Genomic DNA, 23,263 nt, shown 5'->3' on the forward strand with positions numbered 1-23,263 from the left:
AAGCAGAGAGGAGGACATAACAGCTCCGCCAGATCCTGCGCTTCTCCCTGCAGCCGCGAAGAGGCTCGCCTCTGCACCCCCCCCCATTTCAGCAACCGCAGAGAGAAGTACTGAACCCCTACAGATCCTGCACCTCTCTTTGCAGCCATAGCACCCCCTCATCTCAGAATTCAGCAGACTCCTGCAGCTGACTCCAGTCCTCCTCCAGACCTTGCACTTTCTACTTCCCAGCTTCTTCCCAGCAGCAGCACAAAGTAAGAGGGGTGCTCTGTGAGGGTGGGAGGACTCTTGACTTCTGATGGTGGTAGGACTCTTGACATCTGATGTAACGTGGGGTGGGGGTTCTCTGGACGTCTAGTCCTACAGATATAACTGGCGCTTTGAGGGCAAGCTCAATGCTGATGCGGCCCACAAAGAAATTGAGTTTGACCCTTGACCACTGAGTTAGAACCTTTATTGCTGTCTGCCCCCCCCCATTGATTAAATTCTCCTGGTGTCGCCAGGACAGACGTGAGGGAAAATCTCCAGTTCTTCTGGAATTAATAAGGTTGAAAAAAGACCATTGTCTTACATCTGCAGCCTCCACCTGCTGCATCTTTGGTCCTGAATATGGAAAAATAAACACCCCCAGGCCCAGCTGTTGCCAATTTTGCCACACAAGGGGGCAACATTTCCTTCTTGACCCTCCAAGGTCATCTGGCCTAATTCCTGGATCGAAGGATTTACCCTTTTTAACATTTTAGTGATTTTAACGCTGGGCATTGTCGGTTGCAAGGAAATCATTTGGGGTTTTTTTAAATCCCATTTTTGTTTTTGCCGGTGTTATCTCATTCATTAATCCATGTCACGGCTTAACTGCTTTTACTGTAAAGAACCCCTTATGAAACTCCCGGGAAAACTTTCTTTCTGTGATATAGACTGCTGTACCCATGGGTGTTGTGCAGTCCTTGGCATAAAACGTTAATCTGCCCAATGTTTATACTGGCCTTGGATCTATTTCAGCATGTTAATTAAGTCGCCACTAAGACGCCCTTTTCTTCCACACTGAACATACAACGAATTTTTCCTAATCTTTCAATGTAAGATAAATTATCCCTTCTATTTATTCAGTTGCCTCTGAACCCTCTCCAACAATCCCTACGTCTGAGCATTTTGCAATAATAAAACATGTCTAAACCCATGATCAAAAATGCTGTTTTATTGCAGCCTACCGGTCCTGGAGTGTGGCAGCTGCATTTGTTTTCTGATTTCAGGCAAAGAACACGTGGGGAGGTGCAGCAGTACAAAACACTCCAGATGCAGTAACAGAATTGTATAGTAGTTAAAGTCCAAACAAACACCTACCCGCCGGGAAGACACTCGCAGCAGGTCTAGTATTCCCCCGTTGGCATATAATGCGGCCTGGCCAGTCTGTGCTCAAACGGGGAGGCTTCCAGGAAGAAGAGTGTCCCTGCTCTAACCCTACTCATCTGGAACCCCTCTCTACTGCTAATACTGTCCCTGTCAGATGGGCCACCTGTCTCTACACTACCCACACTACCTACCTACACAACCCACCCACTCTTAAATAGACTCTGCCTGGCCCAAAATGGCCCGCCAGAAGCATATGAGGCAGCAGCATCCAACCGGATAGCTTCCCCAGTGACCCAGGAAACCATAGAGGAACCATGTTCCTCTCGACTTCCTCTCCCTCGGCAATGCTGCTATGGTTGAGCGCCACCTACAGTAAAGAAAGTAGACTCCACCTGCCTACAAACATTTCTTGCAAGTGCAGAAAAATTTCTGTTGATCCTGCGTGACCTTGTAACTTCCTGTGGACTGAACTGTCCCTTTCCATTGGTCCCCGGCTCCATCCATCACTCATAGGGCAGTTACCACTGCTTCCGGGGCCCTGTATTATGGTCCAGCAACGGGGGCCCTTTCGCATGTTCTGCAGTGTTTCCGGGGTCCCAAGGGCATTCCCACTGGTTCCAGGGCCCTTTATTAAGGTCCCGCAGTGTGACCCTTTCATATGTTCTGCAGTGGGGACCCCATCCTGCTGTCTTGGGTCGCCTAACAATGGCAGACCGCCAGGGCCTGGTCGTAAGTGTGACCCCCGGTAGTTCCGCCACTGTTGTGAACCAAGCCTAAGAAGAAGAAGCTCCTGAGTTTACTGTGAGCTGAACTGTGCCTTTCATGGCAGACAGGATAGAATGATCTTCATTGACCTAGAGAAGCTGGAAGGGTTCCGTACAGCCAACAAATATATACGTTGTTGTGGTTGATCATTACTATATGTGGGTTTTCAGGTGGGTCATGGTTAAGGTTTCCTAGTGTTTCCATGACCCTGGTTGCCCAACATCTGACCCAACGGCCACATGTTGCCCTTTGGTGTATGGAAGTGTGGCCCTTGGGCCCGAGAAGTCAGTAGTTGGAGAATTGGTTCGTAAAGGTGTCTTTATTAACAGCAGCTTCATGAAACGTGTGTCCCTAGTCTGACTGTCTTCTACAGCATGACTTCAGCCTTTAACAACCCCTGTGGGACAATCTCTGACTATTTCCTCCAGTAAGCCTTCATTCTATGACTGCCTTCTGTATTTTATATGGCCCTTTGGAGGCCAAATTTGAGGCCCTCTTTACCTTGGAAGTGGATAACCACTGGTCTACAACACCACTGGTGTCACCTTACAATATGAGTGCTTAGTGACAGGTTCTCTTAGCTGGTGGGTCTATTTTGGATGAGCTCAGGGTCACGGCATGAAGGGGTGGAGACTGGGAAGAGCCATCAAAGGATTTCTGACAAGTGTGCCTATCCTATCGGCTGTACCCCAGGCGGATGTGGTGAGGCAGCTTGGCAGCGTTTCTGGGAAAGGCCCTACTGGACATGCAGAGATAAAAGCTGGGCGGTCTCCTGTGGCGTATGATGACAGAATTATTTGTTGGGTTTGATATCTACATCGAGAAATATGAAAACTACTACAAACTTTCAGATGGTTTTGAGAATGGTTTAGCACCGGATGTTATAGGTAATAAAAGTCTGAAATTCACAGTTTAACGTTCCATCCCCCGAAATATTGCATTCAGTAGCTATGTGGTGTGTCGGCTTCTTGTACCTTTTTGTGGACTCTTCATCAGAATTTTTCCATGGATTGTCCATAGGGTAGAATAAACAGTTGGGAAGGGTGGAGATGGCCATGACCCCTACCAAAAATCCCACCATTGTGGGAGCAGCAGAGACAAACTACTGCAGGGAAATCTCCCCATTGTGGGAGGGGCAGGGACACCAATCGCTGTGGGAAAAAATCTTACTACTGCAGTCATGAATCCAGTGGATAGATGACTTGACCATGTATAATTTTTGAGTGGTGCTGGCCTTTAATTCTAGTACTTTCTGGATGAACACACTCGTTACGTCACACACTGGGGACTTAGTGAGTTGATCCAGAAGCTGCCTCTGCCCTCACCTGCCTGTAATCCAGACGTCTCTTTACTCCTGGTATGATATTGATGTTGGAGCCCTGAGACATATTAAGACGGAGGGTGTGTCACTGTTATGTCAACAATCCCAGGGCGTCAGTCCTGCCAAATATGAAAGAAGGATTAGAGTTTCAGAAGGAAGTATAGCGGACAGACTTTGATAACTCTCCAGGGATGCACTGGCCCAGATTTAAAGGGCTCACAGACCTGAGATGAGGGATTGTGTTCGTGGTCCCACCTTACATTGGGGCCCCAGGGACAGGTTTCCTCTTGTGCAAAATAAACCTTCGACCTTGACACGGTGAACAATTAATGCTGTCTGGAAGACATGCCATGTTATGCGCAAGGTTGGAAACCCCAGAGCACTGCAGGAGTTGGGTAGAGTTCAAGCCAAGGGTCCCCCTGTATGGCAGATTGCACCAATCTAGCTTTGGTGTTCCAGCTAGACCACGCTATGGCCCTTCTCCTGCATGTGCTGCACTTCCTGCAGAGGACCACAGTGGACACGGCACTTTCTCCTACTTCAGTCAAATATTTTGCATTTTGAGTCAATGGTCAAAAGCATCTGTTGCCATTTTTCTGCACCCCAGTTCCTTTGTTTTCCTGCATAGTTGAGTCGCTTAGCCTTGTTTTCACATCAGAGGTATGGCTTTTTGGCCGCCATTCTTCCGTGAAGACCACTTCTGGCCAGACTTCTCCGAACAGTAGATGGGGGAATCTGGGTCCTACTGGTTTCCGCCAGTTCCAATGTGGAAGGGCAGTAAGCATGATGTGTCTTTCATCTGCTGCATTAAGTTTCTTTGGCCGACCACTGCGTCTAGGCTCCTCAGTGTTTCCCGACCACTGCGTCTAGGCTCCTCAGTGTTTCCAGACCACTGCGTCTAGGCTCCTCAGTGTTTCCCGACCACTGCGTCTAGGCTCCTCAGTGTTTCCCGACCACTGCGTCTAGGCTCCTCAGTGTTTCCCGACCACTGCGTCTAGGCTCCTCAGTGTTTCCCGACCACTGCGTCTAGGCTCCTCAGTGTTTCCCGACCACTGCGTCTACGCTCCTCAGTGTTTCCCGACCACTGCGTCTAGGCTCCTCAGTGTTTCCCGACCACTGCGTCTAGGCTCCTCAGTGTTTCCCGACCACTGCGTCTAGGCTCCTCGGTGTTTCCCGACCACTGCGTCTAGGCTCCTCGGTGTTTCCCGACCACTGCGTCTAGGCTCCTCGGTGTTTCCCGACCACTGCGTCTAGGCTCCTCGGTGTTTCCCGACCACTGCGTCTAGGCTCCTCGGTGTTTCCCGACCACTGCGTCTAGGCTCCTCGGTGTTTCCCGACCACTGCGTCTAGGCTCCTCGGTGTTTCCCGACCACTGCGTCTAGGCTCCTCGGTGTTTCCCGACCACTGCGTCTAGGCTCCTCGGTGTTTCCCGACCACTGCGTCTAGGCTCCTCGGTGTTTCCCGACCACTGTGTCTACGCTCCTCGGTGTTTCCCGACCACTGCGTCTACGCTCCTCAACGTTGGCCCGACCACTGCGTCTACGCTCCTCAACGTTGGCCCGACCACTGCGTCTACGCTCCTCAACGTTGGCCCGACCACTGCGTCTACGCTCCTCAACGTTGGCCCGACCACTGCGTCTATGCTCCCTTAATGTTCCCCAACTATTGCATCTACGCTCCTCAACGTTGGTTATATATGTTCAAAAAGCACAAAAAAAACCTGTTAATCCTGTCTGAAATCTTATGACAACTTCCAGCGCTGATTGTTATCAGTTACATTGTTTTTACTACACTTAAAGACTAGTAAGCTGCAATAGATGACATTTTTTTTTTTGTTGTGTTTTAAATATTTTTTTACGTTTTGTTGCAGTAAAGATACCAATAACTGTCTTTGTGGCGCTCTTCGCGCCGGCTCGTGCTTGGAAATAAATGTATAAATTTGGCAGCTACGGTGGACCCACCCCGGCTTGTTGCCTTCGTAACAGCAACACAAACTGTGTCCCCCCCCCCTCCTCCTCCCCTCCCTTCCCTTCCCCGTCTGTTTCCATCTTGGTCACAGGCTGCAGTGATGACTCATGGGATGCCGGGCCTGCGAGGGATAAAACTGCATCTCATGTGTCTGTGAAAGTGGCCCCTGCCGCCATTACGCGTACTTGCAGCCAGCGCCCCCCCCCCCGTTCAGTGTTTCCACTGATGTACTGACCTTCCTATGAAAATGCTAGTTGCCTGGCTATCCTGTTATATGAACTCACCGGACACTTTATTAGTGTTCAATCGCTTGGTAACTCAAATTTGCTAATGGACCAATCACATGGCAGCAACTCAATGCATTTAGGCATCGAGACGTGGTGAAGACGACTTGCTGAAGTTCAAACCGAGCATCGAAATGGGGAAGAAAGGGGATTGAAGCGACTCTGAACGTGGCATGGTTGTTGTGTATTTCTGGGATTTTCACGCACAACCATCTCTCGGGTTAACGGAGAATGGTGGGGAAAAGAGAAAATATCCAGTGAGCGGCTGTTATGTGGAGGAAAATGCCTTGTTGATGTCAGAGGAGAATGGGCAGATGATAGAAAGGCAACAGTAACTCCAAATAACCACTCGTTACACCCATAGTATGCAGAATACCATCTCTGAATGCACAATACATCCAACCTTGAAGCAGATGGGCTACAGCAGCAGAAGACCGCACCGGGTGCCACTCCTGTCCGCTAAGAACAGGAAACCGAGGCTACAATTGGCACAGGATCACCAAAATTGGACAATAGAAGATTGGAAAAAACGTGGCCTGGTCTGATGAGTCTGGATTTCAGCTGCGACATTCAGATGGTGGGGTTAGATTTTGGCGCATGGATCCATCCTGCCTTGTATCACCGGTTCAGGCTGGTAGTGATGGTGTGAGGGATATTTTCTTGGCATACTTTGGGGCCCTTAGTACCCATTGAGCATGGTTTGAAGGCCACGGCCTACCTGAGTATTGTTGCTGACCATGTCCATCCCTTTATGACTACAGTGTCCCCATCTTCTGATGGCTCCTTCCAGTAGGATAATGCACCATGTCACAAAGCTCCGATCATCTCACCACTGGACAATGAGGTCACTGTCCACCAATGGCCTCCACACTCACCACATCTCACCCAATAGAGCACCTTTTGGCGTGTGGTGGAACGGGAGATTGGCATCATGGATGTGCAGCCGACAAATCTGCAGCAACTGCGTGATGTTATCATGTCACTATGGACCAAAATCTCTGAGGAACGTTTCCAACACCTTGTTGTATCTATGCCACCAAGAATGAAGGCAAAAGGGGGTCCAACCCGGTACTAGCAAGGGGGACCTAATAAAGTGGCACCAATTGAGCATGGTTTGAAGGCCACTGCCTACCTGAGTATTGTTGCTGACCATGTCCATCCCTTTATGACTACAGTGTCCCCATCTTCTGATGGCTCCTTCCAGCAGGATAATGCACCATGTCACAAAGCTCCGATCATCTCACCACTGGACAATGAGGTCACTGTCCACCAATGGCCTCCACACTCATCACATCTCATCCAGTAGAGCACCTTTGGCATGTGGTGGAACGGGAGATTGGCATCATGGATGTGCAGCAGACACCTTGTACCTATGCCACGAAGAATGAAGGTAAAAGGGGGTCCAACCCGCTACTAGCATAGTGGACCTAATAAAGTGGCCGGTGAGTGTATGTGGTACTCGTTTTATTTCCATCAAAATACATGAATTCCATGTTTAACCTCCAGGTATCCGTAAAAATAAAGACGCTCTAATAAAGTATTCAATAAAAATGATATATTGTTAGTATGACTATGCAGACTCTCTCCTTATATTATCTTCCCACCCCCCACCCCCCTCCCACAGAGCAGAAACAAGAGTGGGAGGTTCCTCACATGCACCCTAACATGTTTCAGGCACTGGGAGCTGGTCAGGGAAGTACTCGGGAAGATTATGAGGGGTGGGGAGGGGAGCAGAGGGAGCACCTCGGCAGTGAGGTTAGGTTTCTTTGTGCTGTAACGATACAGGAAGTTGCAGAGTTTTAGCTGCCCGGCTGATGCCGTGGGAATCGCAAGACCGGTTGGACAACATCTCAGATATTTTTGACGGGTAGATCCCTTCGTGTTTGTGCTTATAGCAGCTTTGCTAAAAAGAAAATGTATATATTGCTTGCAGCCGTGCGTTGTGCAGGCCGCGCGCGGTAATCTAATTGTGCAAACCTGTAATTAGATCTCCTCTGGGAACGGACGGGGGTGGACGTGGAGCCACGCCAGCGCACGTGACGAGTCAGACATGGATCCAGATGGCTCCTATGCAATTCTGAGCATTTTTTAAAAAATTTTTTATTTGTGTTTAAAAAAAGGGAACGTGATCGCCCCCCGGAGGGGGGGAGGCTGCTTGTGGCGTACTCAGGCCGGCCCGGACCGGAAGGAAATGTCGCTTGTAGGGTTTTATAAAATTGGCAGATATTTTAGGAGGAAGAATAGAGATGAGTCAGACTTCAGACGTGGCACCTCATCTGTGTATTTCACATCCCAGCCCTTCCTGGCTGGAGCTGCAATATCCCAGCGCGTGCCAGTGCCAGCACTCCGCCCCAAATCGCCGTATGTATGATTATTCCCTGACGAGGTATTCATGCTGTAACTGCAGGCAAAGATTTCTGGATAAAATTATAAATAAAATAAAATCTTACACTAAGAGTGGCCTTGGCTACGTGCGAGCGCTGCGGCTGTGCCGTCCTGTAGGAGGAGCTCAAAACTGGCTTTTTACCATCTGGTAAAATGGTATTACAGCACATTAAAGTTATTTTGTATCTGTTAATAAATTTATAACTTATTGGCAGGTCCGTTTATTTGTCATACGGTATCTATATGGCAAAAAAGTTGGTGGACACCTGACCATCACACCTATATGAGCTTGTTGGACATCCCATTCCAGGAGCATGACCATTATTATGGAGTTGCCCCCCCCCCATATCCATTATTATGATGTTGGCCCCCTCACCATGGCCATTTTATATGAAGTAGCCCCTTTTTGTGACTAGAACATCCTCCACATTCTTTACTGCTTTCCATAAGATTTTGGAGCGTGTCTGTCGGAATTTGTGCCCATCTGTGAGGTCAGGTGCTGATGTTGGATAAGAAGACCTGGCTCCCATATCAGGCCTTAGTTGGGCACCAAAAAAATAAGGCAAGGTCAGGTGCTGATGTTGGATGAGAAGACCTGGCTCCCATATCGGGCCTCACATTGGACACCAAAAAATAAGGCGAGGTCAGGTGCTGATGTTGGATGGGAAGACCTGGCTCCCATATCAGGCCCTCACGTTGGGCACAAAAAAATAAGGCGAGGTCAAGTGCTGATGTTGGATAAGAAGACCTGGCTCTCATATCGGGCCTCATGTTGGGCACCAAAGAAAACAAAGACCTGGCTCACCCATTGGCATTCCAATTCATCTCAAAGGTGTTGAGTAGAGTTTGAGGTCCAGGCTCTGTGCAGGACACTCGACTTCCTCCTCACCAAACTGGTCTTTATGGAGCTGGCTTTGTACACAAGGGACTGTCATGGAGAAACAGAAAAGGGTCTTCACCAAACTGCTACCTCAACGTTGGAAGAGCACAACTGTCTACAATGGCTTTGCATGATGGATTATCTCCTGGACCCTTCACTGGCGACCAGTGTCGGGACAAGGTCATCCAGTGTCCAGGGCAAAGATGCCAAACTGTGCCCTCCCTTCCCTTAGGACAATAAACCATTGCGCCCCGGGCAGCCGCTCCTCCTGCCCACTCCTTGTCCCGGCCCTGCTGGAGACACTGGAACCCCTTCATTTGGGGAGTTCTCACATTCTTTTGGTCATATATTCTATCTGTCCATCCTTCCATCCATTCGTTTGTATGTCTGTCTGTCCTTCATCCATCCATATAACTGTCCGTTCTTCTATCCATCTGTATATATGTCTGTCCATCTATCCATATATCTGTCATTCAGATTGGGCGTCCATCCATCCACTCAGTCCCAGGACAGGTTCTTCTAGCGCCCAGGGCAAGGATGCAGAACTGCGCTTTCTCCCACACTGTTCATGAGTGTCTTAGAATGGGTTTACTGCCCTGTGTACATTCTCTGTCCCGTTGATCCACTGTGCCCAGGGCAGCTGCCCCTCTTGCCCACCCCTTATCCCGGCCCAGCATCCACTCATATGTCTTTGTCTGTCCTTTCATTCGTCCATCTTTACCTGTCTATTAATCTGTATGTCTCTATCTGTCCTTCATCTATCCATCCATATGTCCGTCCGTCCTTCCTTTCTTCTGTCCGTCCATCCGTCTGTCCTTCCATCCATCTTTACCTGTCTATCCAACTGTATGTCTCTGTCCTGATAGGCTTCTCCAAAGCCTTGAATGGGGTCAACCTCATTGAAGATCGGTTGCTAATCGCCAGCAGCGGCTCGTCCTATGCCCCACAGACTGCACTCTGAAGAAAGTTCAAACACTGTTAACTTTATTCATCTGGACAACATGAACAGCGAGTCCCCACCTGAGACCACCTCCTTGATTATGCTTACCCTTGTGGGTGAAATGTGTTAAAGGAAGAGGGTTGTGGTTTTCCTATGTAAGGATTTTATGTTCATATTGTCTAGAATCTAGATGAATAAAGTTACCAGTGTTTGAAATTTTTTTTCTAAGAGTTCAGCTGGTCTTTTCCTTTGGAGCAGTACCTTGGTTGCCATCTGGCCATTGCCCTCCACCCACGCAAAAAAACTTCCTTTGCAAGTAGTGATTTGCTCATGATGGAAGGGGAGAGACTCCCGTCTGTCACCTGTACCTGGGGGATCTCCATTTCCTTTTCCGTCTCTGGAATATTTGCAGACGTGATTCATTGTCCCCTTCCGGCCTTTTCCTGTTGTTGAACAAGTTGCAGCCTGGTGCCGAGACCCGGACAGGCCCTTTGCCCTCAGGCGACATGTCTAAGTTGGCTCACTTTCACCTAAGAATTGGGCGTTCACCTTCTCCTCTTCTCATAAAACAATAAGAGATAGGTGGGGGCTTCGCCTGGGCTGGTTGGGTTACAATCCTTTGAATCATCATTGTTTAGACAATCCACTGTGGAATGGGCCTATAGTTTGGTATATTGTGCAATGATAAACTCCACCTCTAACCATATTTCCCATAATCCCCCCCCCTCCCGTACAGGTTATTGTCAGATTCTGACAGATGGGATGTCATTGAATCATCACCACCTTTTATTAGATGCGGGCCAGGAGGGCAACTGCATGACCCCTTGGTGGTTGTATTACAGAAACAGATGTGCCCACGCTTGGTCAAAGTTGGAAGCCAACTTTGTAAAGCCAAGCAATGTATAGTGCCAGTCAACAGCCATTTTTCTTTTTTTCAAGCTCTGTGGTGCAGTGTGTGGACTCAAAACCAAACACCATGTCCAAAAAAGTGCACAGTGAGAGGACTCTGGCCCTAATCCCACAGTCCACAAGACTCCTGATGGGAACTGGGGTACTCGTGGTCCACCCAGTCGAAACCAGGCCCACCCCTCATACAAAAAATTTCACAGGGTGTACACATGGTCCTCCTCCGAAGAGAAAGGACCCTTGTCTTGATCCCCCAGGCCGCAAGATTCTTGACAAGGACAGGGGTACTTGTGGTTCACTCATCTGAAACTGGGCAGACCCACACACAAAGTGTGGTCCTCTAAAGAGAAACGACCTTTGCCCTGATCCCCCAGAGCCCAATCTCCTGATGAGGATTGGGGTAGTCTTGGTCCACCCACCAAAAAAACCGGGCAGACCCGGCACACAAAAAAGTTCACAGGGTGGTACACATGATCCTCCTCCAAGGAGAAAGGACCTTGGACCTGATCCACTGGGCTGCAAGACTCTTGATGGGGGCTAGGGTACTCGTGGTCCACCCAGTCGAAACCGGGCATACCCTGCACACAGAAAAGTACATATTGTCCCCCTCGAAGAGAAAGGACCTTGACCCTGATCTCCCGGGCCATTAAACTCCTTGATGGGAACTAAAGGGGTACTCTTGTTTCACCCAGGTAAACCAGGTGGACCCCTTTCTTTGGGAGGCCTGCCAAGGCAAGGCTTCCCTATGTACTAGGTGGGGCTCACCTGAAAGGAAGACCCTGTGAGGAGGGGAGAACCTGACCAAAAGGTCATGTACCCTTCCCCACAAGACTTACAAGGCAAGACCAAAGACCAACCCCCTAATAGTCAGGAGTAAGTGCCAGTGCAGTGTACCTGCAAAAAAAAACAACACACGACAAACAACAGAGAAAAAACTGGAATGGGGAAAATGCTTTGATGCCAAAGTACAATATGACGGCAGGTGCTTTGGCTGGTATAAAAATTCCTCTGGTCCCAGCCAAAAGGCCCAGCCCAGGAGGCAGGTTTGAAAAAAGCAAACAGTGATATGACCAGTTTGCCAGAATAAGCTCAAAAAGAGCTCACCCAACTGTGAAAATTTCTGGCACCCCGTGGACTGCCACGCCAGGGGCACAAGCATTGAGGGCTTTTCTCAGCCCGGCCCCTGGCAGAACCAGTGCAGGACCATCCCTACCAGAAAGGCATTAGAACTTGGGGAGCGCTTTGCCTTCAACCAGGAAAAAGCCTGGTGCACCACACCAGAATCTGCCTGGAAGCAAAAGGACCTCCCACCATTCCCACCTTATTACATTGGGCGAATACTAGTCTGCGCCCCCTCCTGGCCACAAGAGGCACTCCATTCTCCCTCCCAAAAACTGATTAGAACAGATACAAGTCTTGATCTGAGCCAAAAAGCCGAGAAGCCAGTCAACAGCCATATGAGGTGGATCAGGACTATGGATCGGCTTTGCAAGAGGTAGGCCCAGGGCTTTTTTCAGGGGGAACTTGGTGGAACTCAGTTCCACCACCTCTGGCTCAGACCCTTTGGTGCCTGCTCAACACAATCACTTGTAAACACAGAAGTTTGGTTTCTGTGTTTACAAGTGACAGCTCTGCACTCTGTGTGTAATGCAATCCTGGTATTTAATGCCCCTTTAAGACCCTCCTACTGTTTTCGTGAAATTTGACTGAACACACCCACTATTTGATATGATTTGGAGGGTGTGTGTAGGGGGAGGGGTTTTGTGGGGCCATGATTAAGTTCCAGCACCTATTGTTTGAGAAAAAAAGCCCTAGGTAGGCCACTCGGCACTTTGATACGTGAGTCCCAAACAAGTAGTGCAAAATTCTTGCAAAATTCTGTAAGTGTCAAGTGCAACAGTTTCAAAAATAGGCAATGAGGAAAATTGGTTGTAAGGTAAGGGTTACCAACATGAGCAGATGGGCACCAAAGAGGATAAAAAACAAAGTCCCACCTCCAACCACAGGGTTAAATCAGCATCTCTGTGATCCAGTGGTGGAACTAACAGGGTCTCAAAGGTCGCACTTGGCGACTGGGCCCTGGTGTTCTGGCACTTTGGGGGGACCCCTAGAAAGCGGGAAGGGTGCCCGCTGCAGAACATGTTAAAGGGTCCACCTGCGGGACTGTAAAAAAGGGCCCCCTGACGAGAGTATAGAATCAGTGGGAAAGGCCCTGGGCCCGGAGGGAAGGGCCCCTCGACCAGAAGAAAGGAGGACCGGAGTAAAGAGCCCCGCTGGATCAGAGGGAAAGGCCCGGGACGGGGGTCAGGGGGGCCCTTCCTGGTTTCTTGCACCAGGGCCCTAAAAGTTCTAGTTACACCTCTGTTGTGACCCCAGCTTGAAAGGTCTGCCCCTTACTCCATATTTGGTCTTCCTAAAATACGATTCCATTATTTTGTCCGCCCTCTGCAGGGCAATAGACCAATGATATTTAAAACTGATAATCTTAGTTGCACAAAGCTGACTGATATTTGTAACAAAAAAAGGGAAATGAAACAAAGCCAGTGCAGCTAAGGACACAGGAGCTAGCATTCACTTTGGTGAGTTTACATACAGCTGGCAGGCCCGGGCCGCAGGATGACGTCCGTGTGCTTGGTGACTTTGGCTGGGACATCTCTCTGTATAAACACGCCGCTGCGCTCACACCGAGCAGCTGGAAACTTGGAGAGCGGCGAAGCAGATCCGCCTTGCTTTTCTGGCACGGCGCCACAGAGCCCATTACTGGAAATTTGTACTTTTTCAATATTTGTGCTAAAAATATCAGGAATGCGTTTTTAGATCTCCTGTGCTGGGATTTCTACATAAACACCCGCTTCTGTTGTCTGTGTGCAGCTCAGCCGCATTGTGTCTAATCCAGGCAGCCCATGGGAAAGAATTTGGGATGAGATTCAACTTGCATATAGCTCAGCTGCCCTGCGTCTTTCCATTTTAGTATTTTGAATCTTGTATCTAAAGCTACAACTTTTTACTTTGTTTTGGACAGAGCTTGGAAGGGTTAGAACCCCCATCATGTTTTTATTGTTGGTGCTCCCGCTGGAGAGACTTACCCTCTGATTGTCCCAGAGACAGATAATGATGGGAGATCCAGTGGGGACACCTCTTCTTCTGGTGAGTACCTCCCATAAGGGGAGATTTTATCTCACTTTGGAGAGATTATCTCTGACTTCCTGTTGTGTCTCCGAGACAGGAAGTGGGGGGGGCATACTCCCTAGGGAAGACAGAGGGGGTGTTGTAACCATTTCCTTCTTCCCATGTTGTAAATACTTCATTCCTTTTAGATCAGTTTCACAAACTTTTTGCGTGCTGCATTGTGTAGTTTACCAATATTTGCGGGCTGAAAAAAATCAGGGTCCCCCCATACATCTGGGCCCCCATCAGAGTTTCCCCCTATGTTAGACGTCCCATTAAAGTTTTCTCTCACATCAGGGCCCCTATCAGAGCCCCTCCCTACATCCGGGCCCCCATCATAGTTCCCCTTTACATCAGGGCCCCCAATCTAAGGCCCTCCTTACATCAGGGCCCCCCATCTAAGGCCCTCCCTACATCAGGGCCCCCAATCTAAGGCCCCTCTTACATCAGGGCCCTCATTAGAGGCCACCCTTATGTCAAGGCCCTCATCCAAGACCCGTCCGTCCGTCAGGGGCCCCCCATATGTCAGAGCTCTTCTCAGAGACCCCCTTTACATCAGGGCCCCCCTTACATCAGGCCCCCCCACCTAAGGCCCCCCCTTACATCAGGGCCCACCATCTAAGGCCCTCCTTACATCAGGGCCCTCATTAGAGGCGACCCTTATGTCAGGGCCCTCATCCAAGACCTCCCATCTGTCAGGGGCCCCCTTGCATCAGGGCCCTATCAGGGGCCCCCCATATGTCAGGGCTCTTCTCAGAGGCCCACCTTGCATCAGGGCCCTCCTCAGAGGCCCCCTTTACATCAGGGCCCCCCCATCTAAGGCCCTCCCTACATCAGGGCCCCCAATCTAAGGCCCCTCTTACATCAGGGCCCTCATTAGGGGCCACCCTTATGTCAAGGCCCTCATCCAAGACCCGTCCATCCGTCAGGGGCCCCCCATATGTCAGAGCTCTTCTCAGAGACCCCCTTTACATCAGGGCCCCCCTTACATCAGGCCCCCCCACCTAAGGCCCCCCCTTACATCAGGGCCCACCATCTAAGGCCCTCCTTACATCAGGGCCCTCATTAGAGGCGACCCTTATGTCAGGGCCCTCATCCAAGACCCCCCATCTGTCAGGGGCCCCCTTGCATCAGGGCCCTATCAGGGGCCCCCCATATGTCAGGGCTCTTCTCAGAGGCCCACCTTGCATCAGGGCCCTCCTCAGGGGCCCCCTTTACATCAGGGCCCCCCCATCTAAGGCCCCCCTTACATCAGGCCCCCCTATCTAAGGCCCCCCTTATGTCAGGGCCCTCATTAGAGGTCACCCTTATGTCAGGGCCCTCATCCAGGACCCCCCCCCCCCACGTAAATCAGAGCCCTCATCAGCATACATCAGGGGCCTCACTTACATCAGGGCCCCCCGTATGTGAGGGCTCTTCTCAGAGGCCCCCCCTACATCAGGGCCACCCTCAGAGGCCCCCTTTACGTCGGGGCCCTCGTCAGTGGCCCCCCCTACATCAGGGCCCCCATTAGAGTCAGGAGTCGTAACCTTAATCCTCAGTGGTGCACATTGAGAATACACCACTGACCCTGGCTGCGGCCTGGACAGAATCTTGTAGTGGGCTGGTTGTGGCTGTGGGTCGTGGTTTGGAGACCCTTGTTCTAGATAGACATTTGATAAACAGGTAAAACTCTTTCAAGGACTATTATACACATGGGGTCATTCAGTAAACACTAGCACCCACCTGACCCACATGTTTTATAAATGGGCCCCAACACTCATAGGACCCTTGTGCACATTCTGCATGTATGGTATGAACTTCCCTATTTCCAAGAGTTCATCAGAGGCAGCCTGAGAGCTTCAGCTGTGCCACATACCAGGCTTTCTGACAGTGCCCTTTAAGTTGGATCTTGTCAGACCTTGTATTGATCCTTCTGCAGGTCCTGGCCATCTATCGCCTTGCTTCCTGCTCCTTCCTCTACGTGTTCCCATAATTGCATCTACCAGAGGCAAAAAAAAAAAAATCAATAGAAGATTATCACACAGGAATGCAGGGGTGCACCAAAGGTTTAGTCAGTCCAGATAGGGTGAGCATATCACTTCTATTTTGTAATGTTTTAAAAATGTGGCATAAGAGATCAAAACCACAAATAATTATTGGAGGCTTTTGCTTTTTTTTTTGTTTACTTGTAAATGAGATCAGCTTAATGGGTTGGAGTTTCCTGCTTACAGAGGTTGCACTTTACTGTTCCTCCCTCCAGTGCATGCCTGTCTGCCAGGTCTAAATGATTAAAAACAATAGACTTTTTGTAATAAATTGATCTTATCTCAGCAGTATTGAGAAAATTTAAATGATGAAATATTCATTTAAGTACCACAAAAAAGGTGCTTTCATATAAAAAAAAAAATGCCTAGTCCCATCAGAAAAAAAATGTCTTTCTGTAAAAATAGAACAAAGTCCTGTGCTTACCCAGAATCCTTTCTGTTTTTTAGGAACAAGAAGAAAGAAGCAGACCTGCTGACAGCTCAGGCTCGCCTGAAGGATTTGGAGGCACTTCTGAACTCAAAGGATGCCGGCCTTTCCACTGCGCTGGGCGAGAAACGCAACCTGGAAGCTGAGCTGCGGGACCTGAAAGGCCAGTTTGCCAAGGTTAGGAAACCGTTAATGACCTGTTTGTGTAAGGGGGTGCTCTACCCTAAACAAATGTTTAGCAGCAGCTTCTGAACTTATTTCAGGGGTGGATGCGGCACCCATTACGGTCCCCTCAGAAGGAGACCATTATTTGAAGGGACTTTGCAAGATGAACCATTAACTAGTTTGAAGTAAAGCTGAACGTCTGGGGCAGCCTTTCTGCACTTTTTATCCCAGAGGAACCCTTGAAATAATTTTCAGGTTTTAGGGAATCCCTGCTGAAACTAATTGATTGGTGGTCAGTGGGATAGATACCCCATACATTGGTGGTCAATGGGGGAAAATAAAGCCTTTCTTAAAGTGGGCGGCAGAATGCCACTCTACAGACAGATAAAACAAAATTCATGTTAATAGGCATACCTCAACACAGTGCACCCATACTGATTGCACAGTTTCATAATATAGGACACAGAGGGCAGCCGTTGACCTTGCAGGAACTCCAGAAGATACAAAATCTCTTCTTGAGTTCCTTCAAGGTCAACTGCTGCCCTCTGTGCCCTATACCATTAAACTGTGCAATCAGTATGGATATGGATGCCTATTAGATGTCATGCAACTGGCTCTGCCAAATGAATTGAGCCTGGAATTATACAAGCATCATCAGATCGGAGGTCAATCGGCCACGGCTCAAGGAACCCTGAGCAACCTCTTGAGGCATTCTAGGGTTCCACGGGACCCTGCTTGAGAATGGCTGATCCAAAGCTAGCCACAAATGTTACCATCTCACCATGGGCAAAAGTTTTGCAGCATCTTCAGACCACCTTACAGGAACAGGGAAGGTGCTGTACCCCTTGCGTCCCCTTAGAAGTGGAGCTTCACTTCACTTTGCAGGATTGCCTCATTAACTACAGACTACAAGTTCTGCTTCTCCAACTCCAGCCTCAGAAATATAAACACATCTAAAGGTGGCCCCGTATGTTACAATCCCCTTATAGGCTCTGCAATGAGCAAAAGCTTTGCAGCATCTTTGACCTTTTTTAAAGGGACTGGGAAAGTGCAACACCCCTTACGGCCCTTTAGAAGTTGAGCATTACTGGAAGGGATCCCTTCAGTAATAGGTCAACTTTGAGTTCTGCTTCTTACAACTTCATCGGTTTTGGCCCTGGGAAAGATACCACAATCTATTTCCTTTGTTGTAACATTCCCAAACCAATGCTGTAGGGTACATGGCCAGCTTTGGGCTTAGACACTTCCATGACTGTTGTAGGTGGCTTTTAATGATAAATGTTTACATAAATTTTTTTCGTTTTCTGTAGTTGGAAGCAAGCCTTGCGGATGCAAAGAAACAGCTTCAGGATGAGATGCTTCGCCGTGTCGATGCAGAGAATCGCAACCAGACCCTGAGGGAGGAGCTGGAGTTCCAGAAGAGCATCTACAACGAGGTTGGTGTAGCGTACATGGAGGCACCACTTTACATAAAATAGCGACTGTGCTCTGATGGGGGTCAATATATAATTTTGCAGGAGCTGCGTGAGACCAAACGGCGGCAAGAAACACGCCTGGTTGAAATCGACAACGGGCGCCAGCGGGATTTCGAGAGCAAGCTCTCCGAAGCCCTCCTGGAACTACGTTCCCAGCATGAGGGTCAGATCGGTTTGTATAAGGAGGAGTTGGAGAAGACTTACAACGCAAAGGTAAAGCGGGATTCCAGTAAGGCTGTATTGGTTCCAGACTTCGGTTTTGTAACGCATAAATCACCATGCATAATTTTTTCTTGTAGCTTGAGAACGCCAAGCAGTCTGCAGAAAGGAACAGCAGCATGGTAGGAGAGGCCCACGAGGAGATCCAGCAGAGCCGCATTCGTATAGACAGCCTGAGCAGCCAGCTGAGCCAGCTCCAGAAGCAGGTGAGACTAGAACGGATCTGGAGGGCGAACGCCCACACACACACAGGCATTGCCATTTAAATCTTTGTTACAAAATAAGCAGACAGGCAGTCCAGTGTGCGTAGGAAGATATCTCCACCACCTTGCCACCTTCATGTTGCATACATTCAGTCCTGATAAGTTCCTAAAACGTATCAATATTTTTCCATAAATGTTACTGTGAAAACTCCTTTATGTAACCAATTACAATGTTTGATGGTCTTTTCAATTTATGTAGTTGTGCACTATCCACAATTTGACTTTTTATCTTCTCTATATGCAGCTGGCTGCTAAGGAGGCCAAGCTGCGCGACCTGGAGGACGCGCTGAGCCGAGAGAGAGACTCCAACCGCCGGATGCTGGCGGACAAGGACCGCGAGATGGCAGAGATGAGAGCCCGCATGCAGCAGCAGCTTGATGAGTACCAAGAGCTGCTGGACATCAAGTTGGCCTTGGACATGGAGATCCGTGCTTACCGCACCCTGCTGGAGGGAGAGGAGGAGAGGTGAGTGAATTTGGCCCCCCTGGTGGGCGGAAGTTGAGCAGAACACTGCCTATCTGACCTCATAGGACAGGGAAACAACTTTTTTAATAGTATTTGCTACACATCTTATGTCTCTATGGGCTCTTGACATGTCCGCTTCAGCAAGTAAAGTTTTACAATGGGCATGGACACTATCAAATAGGGCACACCTTGACTCCCCATGGGGCAGGGCCAGATCTAGCCTGTTTGATTGTGCAGTCAAAAATGCCAGGGGGGCAGAGGATGGGAGGTCAGCCGGGCAGTGTACAGGGGGGGGGGGGTCAGCAGGGCAGAGGATAGGGTCAACAGTTTGTAGGGCAGTGTACAGGGTGTCAGCAGGGCAGAGGACATGGGTCAGTAGGGCAGAAGGTGGGAGGTCAGCAGGGGAGTGTACTGGAATTGGTAAGGGGTATGCTGGCGGTCAGCAGGGTAGTGTACAGGGGTCAGCAGGGCAGTGTGCATGGATGGGAGACGGCCAACACAGCGTCAGGGCTGGTGTGGGTCTTTGCGGGGGGGGGTGCAGCTAAAATCTGGGGGAGGGAGGGTGGAGCCCTTCCCTGCTGCCGCCTAGATCTGGCCGTGCCATTGGGTATGTATTAACCTAGCCCTGGCATCCTGTCTATTTCTTCTAGAAAAAAAAAAGCCACGCTTGAAAATGAAAATCAATGTTGTGTGAATCTATACAATATTCTCTGTAAAAAAATGAATAATGATTGTGAAACTAATTAAAGTCCAAGGTAATAGCCCCAACATTAAAAATATTAATAACACTCGGTGAAAAGTAGACTGTATCCCCGACTGTTGAGTGGCATGCTTACCAGAATGTAAGCCAATCAGGCGGATGGCTTTAACCCAGCCTGGGCCTTGTTATAAACCAGTCACAGTAGGATATAACGATAACCAACTTGCGATGGATGCGCGTTGAATCCACAAAAAGGTTTTTATCCCCAAAAAATATAAAATACCAACATAGCGTAATACTGTCATATAAATAATTTAAATTAAATGTATAAGAATAACACTCACGTTGTGAAATAAAGATATGCATATATTAAACACCCAGTGCTTGAAAAATTGATGAATTGATAACCACCAACATCACACAGAGGGCCTCCTTACCAGATGCCAGGTAATAAGTGTAAATTCCAAAGATTAGTGAAACATCAACCAGTGAAGAGATCGATAAGTGCACCAACCCCACACAGAGAACCTGCTTACCAGATGGTAAATGACAAATGTGAATCCTACAGATGTGGAGCTTCATGGAGGTTGTGTCTGGGAGAGAAGACATCATACAGCTGGATGTCTATTCGGTCGTTTAGCCATCTGCCTTTTTGAGTCTGCTATCTGGTAAGCAGGCTCCCTATGTGGTGTTGGTGCATTATTTGATCTTTTCACCGGTTGAAGCTCCACATCTGTAGGATTCACATTTGTCATTTACCATCTGGTAAGCAGGTTCTCTGTGTGGGGTTGGTGCACTTATCGATCTCTTCACTGGTTGATGTTTCACTAATCTTTGGAATTTGCACTTATTACCTGGCATCTCGTAAGGAAGCCCTCTGTGTGATGTTGGTGGTTATCAATTCATCAAGCACTGGGTGTTTAATATATGCATATGTTTATTTCACAATGTGAGTGTTATTCTTATACATTTAATTTAAATTAATTTATATGACAGTATAATGCTATGTTGGTATTTTATATTTTTTGGGGATAAAAACCTTTTTGTGGATTCAACGCGCATCCGTCGCAAGTGGATTATCGTTATATCCTACTGTGACTGGTTTATAACAAGGCCCAGGCTGGGTTAAAGCCATCCGCCTGATTGGCTTACATTCTGGTAAGCATGCCACTCAACAGTCGGGGATACAGTCTACTTTTCACCGAGTGTTTTTAATATTTTTAATGTTGGGACTTTTACCTTGGACTATTAATTAGTTTCACAATCACTATTCATTTTTTACAGAGAATATTGTATAGATTCACACAACATTGGTTTTCATTTTCAAGCATGGCTTTTTTATTTTCTATTTGTTTGCTGTGTTTATCCCACTATTAGCTGCTGCTCTACATAATTTTTTCTAGCGCAGTTTTTTTACTTTTTTGTCTATTTCTTCTGCCTTGCTTGTTCTGCCCCCTCCCCTGTCCTTCTCATTTGCTCTTTCCTCCTTTCTTTGCACCTCATCCAGTGATCCTGTCTAGGGTAATAGTGGAGGCCATGACTTCAGTAGTCAGTATGGCCTCTAGTTCAAAAAGCCTATTGAGAGCGCCATACCAAAGACGTCCAAGTCCAAGACCTTTTACTCTTGGTGTTTTTTTTTCATGTCGTGAGGGAACATCAGTGACAAAAGACTTTGGACTCTTTTTGGTTCTTTCGTTTGACACTCTTAATAGACTTCTATGTGGATTCTAAAATTTTAGGTCCAGTTTGTGCCAAGATCAGCCCCACCCGAGCCATTCATATATACATTTTGTTGAGCTTCAACCATAAATCATCGATGAGTCGAACTGGGCACCTCGGTTATACTGGTTCTGGTCTGACCTCTAGTGGCTGACAGGAAGCTTTTCATGCATTGCCTACCCAGCACTAGAGGCACGCCCAGAAATGGTTTAGCACAGCTGACTATCCTACAGGCAAGCAGATCTGTTTTTGTCAATTTCTGGTTCCTTGAGAAACTGGGACAGGCTATGCCGAAGGTGCCGGCACCGTGTGCCGCTACTGGATAGGCCTAAATTCTCTTGACCGATAATCATACTCAAGGCCAACTGTTTTTTGATTTTCTCTTATACAGACTCCGACTCTCGCCCAGCCCCAGCGGGCAGAAGAGGGTGGCCAGGACAGGGCAATCCTCGGGACAGGTCTCCTCTTCCTCCAAGAAGCGTAAACTGGAGGGACTCGAGTCACGGACCACCAGCTACAGCCAGCACGCCAGGACCAGCGGGAAGGTGTCCGTAGAAGAGGTGGACCTGGAAGGCAAGTTTATCCGACTGAAGAACAAGTCCAATGAGGTGAGACTGGAGAACTGACATGAAAGATATGGTACCTGTCTGAGGCTATGAGGAGAAATATTTAGCATAAAGAATATATATTTCTCATGAAAGCGAATTGAGCAGCTAATTAGTCGCTGGTTTGCTTTCCGAAGCACTGGGAGGGGTCATCCTCTGCCACACACCCCCTCCTGAAGTTCACCGGTGTTTCTTGGGCTTACGATTCTTCTCAGCGAGCCTGGGAAGCAATCCGATGGTTTGTGCAGTTGGCCATAGAGGTGAACAGAGGCCAGATTGTCTCTGATCACCTCTATGATCTAGGAGGACTGGAACAACGTCATGACACCACTTCCGGTCTAGGGTAAGTAAACTTTTTTTTTTTTAAAAGCAAAAGATCTTTTTTTTTTTTTTTTTGATCTTTCGATTTTAAAGGTAGAAGAGAGATTTGGGATCTTTCCATAAAGAGGACCTGTCATCCCTTATTTCTATTGCAAGGGATGTTTACATTCCTTGTTATAGGAATAAAAGTGATTAAAAAAAAAATAAACAGCCTAAAAATAAAATAAATAAGGAAAAAAAAGAAGGAAAGCGCCCCCATCCCTCCGTGGTCGCTCGCAGAAGCGAAAACTCGTACGTAAACGGTATTCGCACCACACATGTGAGGTATCGCCACGAACGTTATAGCGAGAGCAATAATTCTAGCACTAGACCTCCTCTGCAACTCCAAACTGGTAACCTGTTAAAAATTTTAAAAGCGTCACCTATAGAGATTATTAAGTATCGTAGTTTGTTTCCATTCCACGAGTGTATGCAATTTTAGAGCATGGCATGTTGGGTATCTGTTTACTCGGCGTAACATCATCTTTTATATTTAAAAAAAAAAATTGGTTATTTATTGTGTTTTTTTTTTTTTTTTTTTTTTTTGCATTAAAATTTTTTTTTTAATTATTTTTTTTTCCCAAAAAATTACGCTTGTAAAAATGCTGCACAAAATACTGTGTGACATAAAAAATTGCAAAACCCACAAATTTATTCTCTAGGGTCAATGCTTTAATAATAATATATAATGTTTGGGGGTTCTAAGTAATTATCTAGCCAAAAAAAATCTCAAAAACTGATTATCACATGTAAACTAAAAGTGCCAGAAAAAGCCGAGTCCTTAAAAGGTTAAGGGCAGGTAAACTTGGGGAAAATACCGATTGTCTCCCCTGCAGGTTGTGTAAGTTTGCCCACTTACAAAGAAATG

At 47.9% G+C, this 23,263-nt stretch overlaps 1 protein-coding gene across 1 annotated transcript in view; it reads left to right on the forward strand.

The window, feature by feature from the left end:
* LMNA (lamin A/C) overlaps positions 1 to 23,263 on the forward strand; it is a 59,636-nt gene that overhangs the window by 28,532 nt on the left and 7,841 nt on the right. The window contains exons 2-7 of the mRNA XM_073609256.1: positions 16,445 to 16,601; positions 17,900 to 18,025; positions 18,107 to 18,277; positions 18,364 to 18,489; positions 18,791 to 19,011; positions 21,822 to 22,038. Coding sequence (XP_073465357.1) covers positions 16,445 to 16,601; positions 17,900 to 18,025; positions 18,107 to 18,277; positions 18,364 to 18,489; positions 18,791 to 19,011; positions 21,822 to 22,038 — 1,018 coding nt within the window. The remainder of the gene's footprint in view (positions 1 to 16,444; positions 16,602 to 17,899; positions 18,026 to 18,106; positions 18,278 to 18,363; positions 18,490 to 18,790; positions 19,012 to 21,821; positions 22,039 to 23,263) is intronic.

Source organism: Aquarana catesbeiana, linkage group LG13 (genome assembly GCF_042186555.1).
Source record: "Aquarana catesbeiana isolate 2022-GZ linkage group LG13, ASM4218655v1, whole genome shotgun sequence".
Taxonomy (NCBI): Eukaryota; Metazoa; Chordata; class Amphibia; order Anura; family Ranidae; genus Aquarana; species Aquarana catesbeiana.